At 36.3% G+C, this 15,161-nt stretch overlaps 3 protein-coding genes across 5 annotated transcripts; 2 read left to right on the top strand and 1 right to left on the bottom strand.

Annotated features, from left to right (window-relative positions):
• Positions 1–675: 675 nt before the first annotated feature.
• On the bottom strand, positions 676–4,538 carry LOC107869860 (transcriptional corepressor LEUNIG_HOMOLOG-like). The gene is made up of 3 exons (XM_047411455.1): positions 4,447–4,538; positions 2,155–2,255; positions 676–868 (listed from the first exon to the last, which is right to left on the bottom strand). The coding sequence occupies exons 1-3, from the start codon at positions 4,470–4,472 to the stop codon at positions 732–734; spliced, it is 264 nt and encodes an 87-aa protein (XP_047267411.1). The 5' UTR covers positions 4,473–4,538; the 3' UTR covers positions 676–731.
• A 5,704-nt stretch (positions 4,539–10,242) lies between these two features.
• LOC107869211 (LRR receptor-like serine/threonine-protein kinase GSO1) lies at positions 10,243–14,859 on the top strand. Of its 3 annotated transcripts, XR_007054834.1 has the most exons (4): positions 10,243–11,348; positions 11,428–11,643; positions 12,157–14,147; positions 14,251–14,857. XR_007054834.1 is itself a non-coding variant. In XM_047411739.1 (3 exons), exons 2-3 carry the CDS (start codon positions 11,607–11,609, stop codon positions 13,590–13,592), a joined length of 1,473 nt encoding a protein of 490 aa, XP_047267695.1. In that variant the 5' UTR covers positions 10,243–11,348; positions 11,428–11,606; the 3' UTR covers positions 13,593–14,859. The 3 variants fall into 3 exon arrangements, 1 of the variants encoding a protein (XP_047267695.1); XR_007054835.1 differs by having other exon boundaries at positions 10,243–11,643; XM_047411739.1 differs by having other exon boundaries at positions 12,157–14,859.
• LOC107869861 (receptor-like serine/threonine-protein kinase At1g78530) lies at positions 13,868–14,588 on the top strand. Its single transcript, XM_016716269.2, has 2 exons — positions 13,868–14,147; positions 14,251–14,588. Exons 1-2 carry the CDS (start codon positions 13,868–13,870, stop codon positions 14,586–14,588), a joined length of 618 nt encoding a protein of 205 aa, XP_016571755.1.
• Positions 14,860–15,161: the final 302 nt, after the last annotated feature.

Consider the following 15,161-nt stretch of genomic DNA (forward strand, 5'->3'; position numbering starts at 1 on the left):
ATGGGCCGTGCCCAACCCGGCATGTAATTTGATGGTATTGGCTTCAGTTTTTGTAGCCCATTTAGGAACAGGGCTTCTTAGTCCGACCCATATAAACCTGTGGCTCGTGGGGCTTGAGCAATATGGTTTGGGATAGTCCGTGGGCCGGTCCGTAAGTCAAGTAAATGCAACTATTTAGATTTTTTAGTAGTATTTTTAATTGGTTCGAAGGATATCATCTCAAAAGTTATTTAATTTCACTATTAGGAATATTTTTCAGGGGTGTTGGAGACTTGATTAATAAGTATTAACATTATGTAATATTGTTTGAGAATGTTTATCTTTATTAATATTCTAAAATAAAATTAGAAAATATTATTTTTTAAAAAGTGGGCTGGCCCGTGAGATCCGCAACCCACAGAGTAATGGTGTGGAGTTGTTTTTTTTTATCCATCATTTTGATGGACCGGCCCGTTTAACTCAAAGCCCATATGGCTAGCCCGTGTGGACTAATTCGAATGGACTGGACCGACCCGTATTGATAGGTCTACAATATATAAAATTAGACCCGTATTGACAGGTCTAATAGAGACTCTACAATATATAAAATTAGGCTCAAACGATTGTGTGGTAGGAGAGCTAACCGGTGTAGCAGTATTTGGAGAATACGTTGGTACATCAAAAGGGATATGATATCCCACATTGTCAGCAGTCCATGCATCCTGAGAATTTAAAAAAATCATGTCTTTAGATTAAATAATCATCGAGAAGATGAATTTAACTTGAAAAAGTTTAGGTAACACCTTAACATAGGATAGTTGGGCCTTTTCATCCTGATAAGTATTGTATATATCATAAAACCCATCCCACCATTCCATTAAATATCCCTCTGGAGATTCGACAGCTAAAAAATATCAGAAATTAAATAATTAAAATTAAAAAAAAATAGCAATTAATACAATTTTAGAAATATGAAAAACACTTTCTAATAAAATGAACCTCAAAATAAGTGCACTAAAAGCTTCAAAGAATGACATTGATTATCTATCATTCCATCCAATCTATTTTACTTGAAAAAGAAACAACTGATAATTCATGAGGTGTGTTTAATATATAAATATTGATGGTTCATGTAGGAAAAGAGAACAACTATAGTTAAAGATGTGAAACTCGTGAAACTATGATAATTCAGATGTGTTTTTTTTTACCATTATCTCACTTAAAAATGAAGTCAAAGGAATAAAGAAGTTCTTTAAAATAACATAGTCATCAAATAAAAGGGTATTCAGATACACAAAGCATGTTGCATTCAGCCAAAGTCTGAGTTATAGCTCATTTCTACAACTATTCGCGAGTTATAGCTCATTTCTACAACTATCCGTGAGTTATACCTTATATGAAGACAACCTTTAACTATCACTATCGTTCAGATAGGAAAAGAAAATAATTGATTCGGAATGACAATGGGGCAAGATAAGAGTAGGGCGGGGCAGTACAAACGTTAAACAGACAGGGTAGGGCAATTGTTAAACAAGGCAAGGCGGGAAAAAACTTTGGATTATTTCAAAATGCATTTTAATACATAGATAATAATATATAGTTCATATATAAAAAAAACATATATATAATTAAATTAAAAGTACAGAACTCGTGGAAAAAAGTGACAATTTAAATGTATCTTTTATCATAAACACAAAATAAAAATAAAATCAAAGGAATAATATAATTGTTAAAAAAACAATATAATCATCAAATAAAAGAGTAGCCTCAATTGTCTTATATCTTGTATTTAGACAAATTTGACTTTCTTTCGATTTAAAATAGAAAATTATTGATATGTCTTGTGTCAAGGCAGAGCTAGCATACAATGAAGGGGTTGACCTACTGCAGAAAATTACTTTATTTATATTTGGTTAAAATTATTTTTTGTGTATATATAATAGACGATGAACACCATACACAATTAGTATCCACAATGATCACACGTAATTACACGATCACTAATATTATGACAATGAAATCTATCAATAGTACAGCATAATCATACTAGTCAAACTACTATAACCCAAGCATCCACAACTACTTTCATAATTACACGTAAGTCACACGTAAACAACTTTTAACAATTATTTTAATGAGTTCAAATCTACCATAAATTTAAATAATAAAACTTACCAACATTTGTGGGATTTACAACATTTGCTTCAATGGAAAATACCTCAGCAGTCTTATGCAACCCCTTTGTAACCAAGTAATTATAGATGTACTTGTCCAACCTAAAAATTTTCAATAGAGAGTCACAAACTTTTTTATATTAAGGGTATGTTTGGTATGAAAATATTTCTCGAAAATAAGTTGGTTTCTTGTATGTAATCTTGCGATTAGTAAGTAAGAAAAAAAAATACTTATATGTAATTTAGCAAAAAAATATATGTAGAGGCTGGAGGGGGTCGAGGTGTGGGGCCTCGACAGTGGTGGGAGTGGGATGGTCAAGAGGTAGGGGTTGGGGGTGTTGGGTGGACGAGAGAATACAATAAACATAAAATTGAAATGTTTTATAAGTTGATTTCTTGAAGTTTGGTAAGTAAAGAAAATATTATCTCAAAAGTATTTTATACGTCATCAAGCAAAAAATAATGTTGGGTGGGAAGATACAAAAAAATATACAGTAATGTCATTTATAGAATTTATTTTTTCTATTTACATTAAGAAGTATTGTCTTCGTTTTTTAATGAAAAAAATGGTTTTCAAAAATTTTGTTCAATCAAACATAAGAAAATACAGAAACATTTTTCGAAAAATATTTACCATTCTACCAAACACATCTTAAAAGGTGAATAGTTTGAATTTCCCCCTCTACTATTTTTAATTGGCCAATTGTATCCTTGGCTAAACTTTTGTGTCTATTCATTGCCTTGGAATTAACAAGTTGTGTTGTATTTACTCCTATCATTAATTAAGCTCTTGTGAGAATAAGTTTTTTCGTACGGTGTGTAATAATAATTTAAAATATAGTATATTAGTAATACTTGCGTTAGTTATATTTATATATTTTTATATAGTATTTGATTTAATCTATTAAAAATAATATGAATTGCATAATTTTTTTTTAAAAAAAAACATTTGTTTACAATGCGTCTTTAGTCATTCTAGACATGAATTATCTTAAATATGATGGAAAGAATATGGAAAGAATTTTGAGGGATAATTATGTCCTTAATCATTCTAATGCAGTACTACAGTTCGGTGGAGAAACTTTAGGGTATCCTTTGAATAATGCGCAAGGTGTCGTATGCATTAGAATCTACTGTGTTACTAATACCATGTATTTTCACGTATTAGTAATACACACCTTAATATTAATGTAAGTGTATAAGTAATACTTAAATTAGTTATGCATAGGATGAAAAAATATATCAAATAAAATATTAGTAATACACAAAGCTAATACATGCATTTCTACCAAACGAAAATGTGTCAAATTATTTGGAAAAAAAGAGTTACTCATATTACTCTTTTAATTTTTGACTAAAAATTATTTCCTTCATTTTGATTTATTTGTTGGACTTTGACTTGACACGAGGTTTTAAAAAGTAAAGAAGAAATTTGAATTTTATAATTTAAAAATAATAGGATGTACCAAAATAATCTTTAATTTTATGTGTGAACATGTTATGTAAAAAGTTGAAATTAATAAGTAATTTATAAAGAAATATTTTTTTAAAAAAAGGGGGTAATATGAAAAGTTCCTCAATAAATGACTTTTTCCACTTTATTAATATTAAGTATTTAATAATCATGATAAATGAAATTAAAAGTATTTAAAGTTCTATTTCATATGAACAAAATATACTAAACAGAAATGAAGAACAATTTTGAGTTTTAACTGTTTGATTTATATAACATAATCGAAAAAAGAGTACCTCCTTATAAGACAGACATGAAATAATTCTTTTTTCAAATCTCTTATTTGTTACAAAGAAGAGCCTATTAAAAACATATAAGAGAATAAAAAATCCACTCACTCACAAACATTTACAAGTTTTAATCCAATACATTTGTTGACCAAAACTATGATTTAATCTATTTAAATGTAGCTCAACCATTTCCTTTAAAAAAACCTCACTGAAAAATTATTTTCTTTTATTGTTTTCTTATTTTATCATATTACTTGTTTCAATCAAAACATACATTTTACCCCCATTCTTACAACTTAAGAAAGTTATCAAACCCCATAAAAAAATGTCTTTAAAAATACATGTTCCAAGATAAAGCGTGGTTTACATAAATTTCTTTGGTTAAGACAAAATATTAAAATCTAAAATAATGAGAACATTAAAGGACAAAAAATACATATCATACAAGAGTCCTAAACTAGAGTTAAAAGAAAAAGTTATACGAACATAAAAAATAGAAAATAACATCGAAAAAATTAACTAGGATAAATGTTTTCATTGAGAAACTCACATCATTTGTGCATTCCATGATTCCATAATTTCTAGAATAAGTCTCCCTTCAAAAATAAAATAAAATAAGATAACAATGAACGAAGAAAGTAAAAAATGAGAGTGATAATTTGTACAAAAGTTAATAATACGCAAAACATAAATATAAAAGAAAACACAAATAAACAAAAAATTAAGTTGACTGAAAATAATGATAGAAAAGGGAGATAAGATGATATTTAAAATTTTCTTTGAAAATCAAAGAATTTCATTTACTAGTCAACTAATTCACATTACACTTTTTTTTTCTTACAAAATTTTCATTTTATACTTTTTGTACAATGTTAAAACAATCTATTTGCTTTTGTATATTTGATTCATAAATCCATAGCAAACTTTTAATCAATAAAAAGATCTTGCATAAATTTATATAACTAACCTCAATATCATACAAATTTAACACGAATTAGCAATTTATAATTTTTGTCAAAACAATAAAATCTGATTGTTAATCTTATTTAATGATGAATTAACGGTAATTATGCTAGCTATATGCTATTTAACGGAAAATAAGTGACGATTTGTGTCAGTATTTTTATTTAGTGTAGCATTCATTTTGGATTGATGCAGACAAGTAAAAGCGAACGGAGAAAGTAATTCATATAATTAGTAATAAATATGTTCTTGACCAAACATAAATTTAGTTTGCCAAAAAAAAACAATTTTTTAAACACCTCACTTTAAAAAACTGTGCATCTACTAAGTATGACTTTTGTACAATTGGATAATGACCTAATTAATTTGTATAAATCCCCTAACAGTAACTGTTAATACTTATCACTTATTCTTAATAGTTGTTTAAATTTACATTCTAACTTATTCTATTTACCTTATTTATAAAAATATAATTTTAAATATTGAAAGTGTAAGACAAAAAGGACAATCAAAAATAGGGAGTGAAGGAGATAGGAAAAAAGTAATTGTAGAATGGTAAAACTTTAAACCTTCACAACTTTGCGCTCGAATATCTGTTTGAGGCAATTTTTTTCTTGAATTTGATTATTTTTTTCGAGATCGATGCGGACAAACAACCATGAGGCAGATTGGTCGAGTCAATTTTCTAAAAAACTACTTCTATCCCACTCAATCGACACTTTTCCCCAATTCGGTATGCAGTTTTAATTCTTCTTTAGCCAAAAAAGTAATGAAAAACAAATGATTTAAAGATCAAAATAGCATAGTATGCCATTTGGGCATGCCAGGGAGGCTGGGGAGCATCCCAGTGTTGCCCGTTTGTGTGGGCGGGGCCATTTGGTTGGTCAAACGGGTAAAATGGCGTGAACGGGGCATTTTAGGGCCAAATCGGTATGTTATAGCCCATGTTTCTGGGGGTGGGAACTGGGTTCCAGGGTTGCCATAGGCCGAAAATTGACCCAGGCGTGCCAGGGAGGCTGGGGAGCGTTCGAATATTGCCCGTTTGTATGGGCGGGGCCATTTGGTTGGTCAAATGAGCGAATCGGCATAAATGGAGCATTTTGGGGCCAAATCGGTGTGCTATAGCCCCGTTCAGGGGTACCGTGGACCAAAAATTGAACCGGTCTTACCAAGGAGGCTGAGTAGCATCCCATTATTAGCCATTTGTATGGGTGGGGCCATTTGGCTGGTCAAATAGGTGAAACGGCGTGAATCAGATATTTTGAGGATGAATCAGTGTGCTATAGCCCACGGTTGTCGGGGTGTGCTTGGGGTTTGGGGGTCCCATGGGAGAAAAATCAACCTGAAGGTGTCAGGAAGACTGGGGAGCATCCCAGTATTGACCATTTGTGTGGGCGGGGCCATTTGGTTGGTCAAACAGTCGAAACGGTACAAACGGGGCATTTTGGGGAAAAATCGATGGGCTATAGCCCACAGTTATAAGGGTTGGCCTGGGGTCCGGAGGTGTTAGGAAAAAAAATCAACCCGGGTGTGCCAGGGTCCAGGGAGGCTGAGGAGCATCCCGGTGTGTCTCGTTTGTGTGGACGGGGCCATTTGGTTTGTCAAATAGGCGAAACGGCATGAACGATGCATTTTGAGGCCAAATCTGTATGCTATAACCCACGGTTCTAGGGGTGGGCCCATGGTTCGGAGGTGTTGTAGGTTGAAAATCGACCCGAGCGTGCCGAGGATACTGAAGAGCATTCCTGTGTTGCCCGTTTGTATGGGAGAGGCCATTTAGTTGGTCAAACAGGTGAAACAGCAAAAATGGTGTATTTTTTATCCAAATTGGTGTGCTATAGCCCATGGTTCCGGGGCGAGCCTGGGGTCCGAGTGTGCCGTGGGCTAAAAATTGACCCGGGCATGCCAGGTATGCTAGAAAGCATCCTAGTGTTTCCCGTTTCTATGGAGGGGCCATTTGGTTTGTTAAACTAGCAAAACAGTGCGAACGAGGCCTTTTTGGGCTAAATCAGTGTGTTAGTGCCTGCATTTTGAGGGGTGGCCTGGGGATCCGGGGGTACCGTAGGTAAAAAATTGACCCAGACGTGCTTGGGAGGCTAGAAAGTATCCCAGTATTGCCTGTTTGTATGGGCGCTGCCATTTGGTCTGTCAATCGGGAGAAACGGTGTGAACGGGGTATTTTTGGGCCAAATCGATGTGCTAAATCCCACTATTCTGGGGTGGGCCTGGGATCTGGGGGTGCTATTGGCCGAAAAATGCCAGGGAGGTTAGGGAGCATCTCAGTATTTCCCGTTTATGTAGGCGGGGCCATTTGGTTGGTCAAATGGGCAAAACGGCGCGAACGGGGCATTTTGGGGCCATATCAGGGTGCTATAGCCCACTGTTCCTAGAGTAGTCCAGGGGTTAGGGGTGTCGTGACCCAAAAATCGACCCGGGGATACCAGGAAGGCGGGGGAGAATCCAGCATTGCCCGTTTGTGTGGGTTGGGCCATTTGGTTGGTCAAACAAGAGAAACGACACGAATGGGGCATTTGGGGTCATATCAGTGTGCTATAGCCCACGGTTCCCGGGGTGGGCTCATGGTTTGATGGTGTCGTAGGCAAAAAATTGAGTCGAGCATTCCAGGGAGGTTGAGGAGCATACCAGTATTGCACCTTTGTGTGGGCGGGGTCATTTGGTTGGTCAAATAGGCGAAACAGCGCGAATGAGGCATTTTGGGGAAAAATCGGTGTGCTATAGCCCACGGTTCTAAGGGTCGGCCCAGGGTCTGAGGTGTCGTGGGCAGAAAATCGACTCAGGTATATCGGGGAGGCTGGAGAGCATCCCAATATTGCCCGTTTAGGTGGGAGGGGCTATTTGGTAGGTTAATCAGGCGAAACCAAATAAATAGGGCATTTTAGTGCTAAATCGGTGTGCTATAGCCCACAGTTTAGGGGTGTCGTGGGCCAAAAATTGATCCGGGCATGTTAGGGAGCCTGGGGAGCATCCTAGTGTTGCCCGTTACTATGGGTAGGGACATTTTGTTGGTCAAACGAGCGAAATGGATCGAATGGAGAATTTTGAGGCCAAGTCGGTGTGCTATAGCCCCTAGTTCTGGGGGTGGGCTTGGGGTTCAGGGGTGTCGTGGGCCGAAAATCTACCCAAGCATGCCAGGAAGGCTAGGAAGCATCCCAGTATTGCCTGTTTGTATGGGGACGGGGCTATATAGTTGGTCAAACTGGTGAAACGACATGAATGAGGCATTTTAGGGCCAAATCAGTGTGTTATAGCCCACAGTTCTGGGGGTGTACCCGAGGTACGGGGTGTCGTGGGTCAAAAATCGACCAAGGCATTCCAAGAAAGCTGGGGAGCATCCCAGTGTTTCCCATTTGTGTGGGCGCGGCCATTCGTTTGGTCAAACGGGTGAAGTGGCGCGAACGGGGCATTTTGTGGCCAAATTGGTATGCTATAGCCCATAATTCTGAGGGTGCCGTGGGCCGAAAATCATTTGGGTGTGGCAAGGAGGCTGGGGAGCGTCCCAGATCTTCCCGTTTGTTTTGGTGGGGCTATTTTGTTTGGCAAACGGGGTGTAACGGTGGGAACAGGGTATTTTGGGGCAAAATCGATGTGCTATAGCCCACGGTTTTGAGGGTGTGCCCGGGGTCCAGGGGTGCCTGGGCCAGTAATCCACCCGGGCGTGCAAAGAAGGTTGGGGAGCATCCCAGTGTTGCCCGTTTGTGTAGGCGGGGCCATTGGTTGGACAAACGAGCGAAATAATGCGAACAAGACATTTTTAGGTCAAATCGGTGTACTATAGCCCACGGTTCCGAGGGTGGGCTTGGGGTTCGGGCGTGTCGTGGGTCAAAAATCGACCCGGGCATGCTAGGGAGGCTTGGGATCGCCCCAATATTGCCCGTTTGTATGAGCAGGGCCATTTGGTTGGTCAAACGGGTGAAACAGCGCAAACGGAGCATTTTGAGGCCAAATCGGTGTGCTATAGCCCATGATTCCGGGGGTGGGCCTGGGGTCCGGGGGTGCTGTGGGTCAAAAATTTACTCGCGCATGCCAGGAAGGTTGGGGAGCATCCCAGTACTGCCCGTTTGTGTGGGCGGGGCTATTTGGGGTGTCAAACGGGCGAAATGGCGCGAATGTAACATTTTGGGGCTATATCGATGTGCTATAGCCCACGGTTCCGGTTTCTAATAAATTACATACAGTTTAATTAATTTAATTGATATATATAAAAATTAAATATCCTATAATCTCTTCAGCTATTAAAGTATTTATATTTTAAAACTTTTATTTTCAAAATTATCTTTAACATGTTGATTTATCAACAAAAAATTTAAATAATTTTTTAAAAATAATATCATACATTTATTACTATTTTATGTGTTTTGAAGAATTTATCTTGTTTATCATTCTTTTTCAAATATGAGTAATATATTATATATTCACTTACATTAAAATTAAGAACTAATTAAAGTTGTCACATCATTAACCGATAGGCTTATTGTAAAATCTCCATAAGGAAAATTGGGTTATGCACATATAAAAAGAGTCAAAATATGAGTAATAAATTATATATTCACTTACATTAAAATTAAGAACTAATTAAAGTTGCGACATCATTTTTCCGATGGGATTATTATAAAATCCGATCATAGTGACATTTGTAATGGTCGGAGCAAAGTTAAATGACTTTTGTGTAATGAATAAAAAATGGTTTTTACGTAATAGATACAAAATTAAGTGACAAGAATTTTCTGGAATAAGAAGTTATAGCGCATGGTTTGTATCTGAAGTTATGTACTTTGTAGTTGTTACATTAACCAGCTTAACCTGCCATTATCTCAACGAAAACAACTTAATTGGATCTATCGATCCCCACAGCAGTTGTTGATATTTTTAGTAGCTTTTTCCATATATATATATATATCAATACTTCGTATCAAAAGATATAAATCCGTGTGAACCTATAGCTGACACTAGTTAAATTTTGGTTTGCAAAAAATAAATCCCTATTCATTATGATATTCTAGTACTGTTTAAGTTGTTAAACACAAATTATGAATTTCACTTGTATCTACTGAAGTTAAACAAAGATAATAATAGAGAAAATCTACTCAATTTATTCTTGCTCCTCCAATTAGCATCTTACATTCGGTATAAAAACGTAGTGGAAGACTCCTTTTGAGTCTTCTTTCTCGGTCTGCCACTTGAACCGATTAAAGTTGTTTTTTTGTTTCTTTAGTTGTATTATTAGTCTACTTAATTAATGAATAAAGGAAAGCAATTCCTTTTTCCCCAAAAATATATGTGAATGGAAAATAATTATAAAAGAAATTCTTATAGATTTTAAAGTCAGAAAGAGCGAGAGACCTCTTTGCTACGTATTTAAAGTCATAAAACCACATCATTACTATCCACATCCATATTCCTACCAATATATGCAATTATGGAGAAAGCTTTCTTCTCTTTTCTCTTGTTGCTTCAGTACTATATTATAAGTAGTTCGGCCATGACCCAACTTAACATCTCCACTGACCAATTAGCTCTCCTTTCCCTGAAATCTCAAATCATTTCAGACCCCTTTCATTACTTGGATGAAAGTTGGTCTCCAGCTACATCTGTTTGCCATTGGGTTGGAATCACTTGTGGCTCCCGTCACCTGTGAGTGACGTCCTTGAATCTTTCCAACATGGCTCTTACGGGCGTAATACCCCGTGAACTTAGGAACCTAACATTTCTTGTTTATCTTGACTTGGGAAGCAACAATTTCCATGGAAATTTGCCTCAAGAAATGACACACTTGCATCGACTTAAGGTTCTTGATTTGAGTATCAACAGCTTCAGCGGGGAGGTTCCCTCTTGGTTTGGGTTTTTACACCAACTTCAAGTACTAAACCTTGGAAATAATAGTTTCACTGGTTCCATCCCTTGTTCATTTTCTAATGTTTCCACACATGAGACTTTGAATCTGAATTTCAATTCCATAGAGGGCCAAATACCAAAAGTGATTGGAAGTCTTTTAAACCTTAAAGTGTTAAACTTGAAGGGTAACAAGCTCGTTGGCTTTATTCATATGTCACTATCGAATGCCTCAAGGTTGGAGTCTTTGGAGATATCTTATAATTCACTTCAAGGAAACATCCTAGAGTGGATCGGAAATCTTCACAAACATGAAAGTGCTATCCATACAAGCTAATCAACTTACGGGTTCTATACCTTTCATAATTTTCAATATTTCAAGAATTTAAGTCATTGCATTTGCCGACAATAGCGTATCAGGATATCTTCCCAATGGTTTATGCAATGATCTCTCAATACTCAAAGGGCTTCATTTATCCAAAAACAAGCTTCACGGTCATATGCCTACAAGCTTATCAAATTGTTCACAACTTCAAATTTTGTCATTATCGGATAATGAGTTTGATGGACCAATACATAGTGAAATTGGAAGATTGAGTAACTTGCAGACATTTTTTCTAGGATTTAACCATTTCAATGGTACGTTTTTATCTTATGAATAATAGCACTGTTGTATCTTATTACTTCAGAATTTTATTTTATTACACATTTATTGCAGGGATGATTCCACAAGAAATTGGAAATCTTGTTAATTTGGCGGAGTTAGCCATGGAGATAAACCAGATTACCGGCCTTGTCCCGATCTCCATATTAAATATCTCATCACTGCAAATTTTGTCACTGTCGATGAACTACTTTAGTGGATTCTTACCATAGGAAATTGGCAACTTAACCAAGATGCAGAATCTACAGCTTGGTGACAATAAGCTTATCGGTACATATATATTCTAATGGCGTCTCATTCTATGAATTTATGTATGTAATGAGTAATAAACTGTAACAATTTTAAATAAATCTTCAAGCGTATGACAACAAACACCATATAAGGAGCGTCTCTTAATGTTTAAAATTAATCTGTTTAAGAAATAACCAGTAAATTTGAACTCCCGTTGGTAGTTAGCTAACTTCTAATGAAGTATCAGTTTATATATTTGAGTCCATATAAAAATACAAATCTGCACAATCAGAAATTCATAGAAAATTATACTAAGAACTTTAATGGACAAAAAAAATATATAATATGTATATTCTTTTTAAGACTTTGATCAATAACAATAGGAAAATTATTACAAAATTTTCTGATTTCTTGTCGATACATTCTTCTAGAACCAATTAAAATTCAAGAGTCTTCCTATCAGGTCCAACTAAAGAATGAATCCGATAGATAAGCATTGAGCCAAATAGTTCATCTCACTTGTATTCATTTTTTTTCTTCATGTGTTTCCAGGTGAAATACCCAAAGAGATAAGCAATCTTGTTGAGTTGGAGGTACTTGATCTTTCGGGCAATAGTTTTAGTGGTTCACTTGATATGGAGATCTTCAACATATCAGGGCTGAGAGTGATTTCTATTTCAAACAATAATCTATCAGGAAGCCTCCCACCAAACATGTGTTCTATCTTACCCAACATTGAAAAGATTTATCTGAACGACTTAACCAATCTTGTTGGGACTATTCCTCATTCTATCTCCAATTGTTCAGAACTTACTATTCTAGAGCTTTCTAACAACCAACTCACTGGCTTGATTCCCAATTCTCTTGGACATTTGGCTCATCTACAGTTCCTAAACTTGGAGAGAAACAATTTAACAAGCGATTCAACGTTAAGCTTTCTGATTTCCTTAACCAGTTGCAGAAATTTAACATTTCTATCTGTATATTTGAATCCTCTAAACGGCATGCTTCCTGCCTCCACGGGGAACCTTTCCACCTCTCTTAGAACATTTGTCGCCGACATTTGCAGAATCAAAGGGCGAATTCCTAATGAGGTTGGGAACTTAAGCAGCTTATTAGACCTTAGCCTTTCTGGAAACAACTTGGTCGGATCGATTCCAACATCAATTGGCAATTTGAGAGACCTTCAGCGGTTCAACTTGAGTAGCAACAAATTTACAGGATTTATTGGAGATCATATATGTAAATTGCAGCATCTGGGTGATATTTACTTGGATCAAAATCAACTTTCAGGATCTCTTCCTAATTGTTTAGGGAATATTACTTCCCTTAGGGAGATACATCTCGGTTCCAATAAATTGAGTTCCAATATACCACCAAGCTTAGGGAACCTTCAAGATCTAGTGGTTCTTGACTTATCGTCAAACAACATGGTAGGTTCTTTACCTCCAGAAATTGGAAATCTAACGGCTGCGACACTGATAGATCTGTCAATGAATCAATTCTCAAATGGAATTCCTACAGAAATTGGAGGCTTGCAAAATCTGGTAAACCTTTCTTTGAGACACAACAAGTTACAAGGAGCTATACCTGACTCAATGAGCAACATGGTAGGTTTGGAATTCCTACACCTTTCTCACAATAATATATCTGGAATCATTCCTAAGTTTTTGGAGAAACTTCAAAACTTGAAGTATTTCAATGTTTCTGTCAACAAATTGTATGGTGAAATACCCTATGGGGGTCCTTTCAAGAATCTCTCGAGTCAGTTTTTCATCCACAATGAAGCATTGTGTGGTTCTTCAAGATTTCGGGTCCCGCCATGCCCCACTTCATCAAAGAACAAATCAAATAGGGAAAAATTGCTTGTTCTTTTTCTTTTGCTCGCAATTACAGTTGTATTTGTTACTATGGCCTTTGTGCTCCTATGGATAAGGTATAAAGAGGTAAAAGTGCGCCTCAACAAGCTGATTCATTGTCTGCCGTAACACGAGAAAGAATTTCATACTATGAACTGCTCCAAGCAACGGATGACCTTAGTGAGAGTAATCTGATTGGTTTTGGAAGTTCTGGCTCTGTTTACACAGGTGTTCTCAGAAGTGGAACTGCCATTGCAGTTTAAGTGTTCAACCCGCAACTGGATGCGGCATTCAAGAGTTTTGATACAGAATGTGAAGTTTTGCGTAGCCTTCACCATAGGAATCTCGTAAAAGTCATTACTAGTTGTTCCAATCTTGATTTTAAGGCTTTAGTTCTTGATTATATGCCTAATGGGAGTCTTGAGTTGTATTTGTATTCGCACAACTACTTCCTCGACATCAAGCAGAGACTAGGCATAATGATAGATGTGGCATGTGGTTTGGAATATCTTCACCATGGGTGCTCGTTGCCTGTGATTCACTGTGATGTGAAGCCTAGTAACGTCTTGCTGGATGAAGATAGGGTTGCCCACCTCAGCGACTTTGGCATTTCAAAACTGCTTGGTGAAGATCAGGGTGATTTGTACACTAAAACCTTAGCAACATTCGGGTATATTGCACCGGGTACGTCTCTTTGTTTTGCTAATTTATTGAACATTGATTATTCCTTTCTTTTTTTCCAACCTAGAAAGCATATTGCATCTTTAAATGAATTGTCCGACTGTAGAGTATGGACTGGAAGGACTAGTGTCAACAAAGTGTGACGTCTATAGTTATGGGGTCATGTTGCTGGAAACGTTTACTAAGAGAAAGCCTAATGAGTTTGAGGGAGATCTTAGCTTGAAGCAATGGGTGAGTCATTCACTTCCAGATGCCGTCATGGAGGTCGTAGATGCCAACTTGTTAACATCAACTGGTAATTGCTTAAATAAGGAGCGAGATGGTGTGGCATCAATCATGAAAGTTGCATTAGATTGTTGTAACGAATCTCCAACAAGAAGAACCAACATGAAAGATGTTGTAAGGATCCTACAGAAGATCAAGATTCAACTTCTAGCATGTTGAGCATGTTGTTGGAATTGTTCCAAATAATTTGTTTGCTGCAAATATTTGATTAGTTTTGGATTCCTGTAATATTGCTTCTTTCTTTTTTGTTTTAGCACTTTATTTCTGCATGATTCTGTTTTCAGAAATTCTAGCGGTTTGAATAAATCTCACTATTTCCTTTTAACAAAAACTAAATTGATCATCAAAATAGAATGATTTATTTTTGTAAGTGTTAAAAGGGATATTAACATGTTGGAGTGTGACATATCCCAATTTCTGCTTCCTCTCCCCTTATGTTTGTCCGTCAGTGTCCAAATTACCAATAAAATGTCTTTGGCACACGATTTACAGGGAGACTGCTCATCTCGACTTTACATCGTGCAGGCTTTTGACAGAACTTCACACAAGTGAGGTCCCTACCTTGGGAGGTTGAGATGTTGTTCCCGATATATCCTCGGCTCAAGGTAATATAAAAGAAATTCAATGCCGGTCGGGGGAAAATAAATTAGCGGAAAACAATTGCTGAAATAAAAAGGCCATTTTTAAGAGAACTTTAAAATGCACGGAATAAAACATATATAGAGCCTACAG

The sequence above is a fragment of the Capsicum annuum genome, chromosome 4 (assembly GCF_002878395.1).
Source record: "Capsicum annuum cultivar UCD-10X-F1 chromosome 4, UCD10Xv1.1, whole genome shotgun sequence".
In the NCBI taxonomy this organism is placed as follows: domain Eukaryota; kingdom Viridiplantae; phylum Streptophyta; class Magnoliopsida; order Solanales; family Solanaceae; genus Capsicum; species Capsicum annuum.

Bases quoted from the DNA above. Each gene is read 5' to 3' on its own strand.
- LOC107869860 (XM_047411455.1), bottom strand. From the start codon at position 4,472: ATGGAATCATGGAATGCACAAATGAT. The intron at 2,256-4,446 runs GTGAGTTTCTCA...GAAAATTTTTAG, and splicing joins TCATGGAATGCACAAATGAT to GTTGGACAAGTACATCTATA. The intron at 869-2,154 runs GTAAGTTTTATT...TCGAATCTCCAG, and splicing joins TGTAAATCCCACAAATGTTG to AGGGATATTTAATGGAATGG.
- LOC107869211 (XM_047411739.1), top strand. From the start codon at position 11,607: ATGCAGAATCTACAGCTTGGTGACAATAAGCTTATCG. The intron at 11,644-12,156 runs GTACATATATAT...ATGTGTTTCCAG, and splicing joins TGGTGACAATAAGCTTATCG to GTGAAATACCCAAAGAGATA.
- LOC107869861 (XM_016716269.2), top strand. From the start codon at position 13,868: ATGCCTAATGGGAGTCTTGAGTTGTATTTGTATTCGCACAACTACTTC. The intron at 14,148-14,250 runs GTACGTCTCTTT...GTCCGACTGTAG, and splicing joins ATTCGGGTATATTGCACCGG to AGTATGGACTGGAAGGACTA.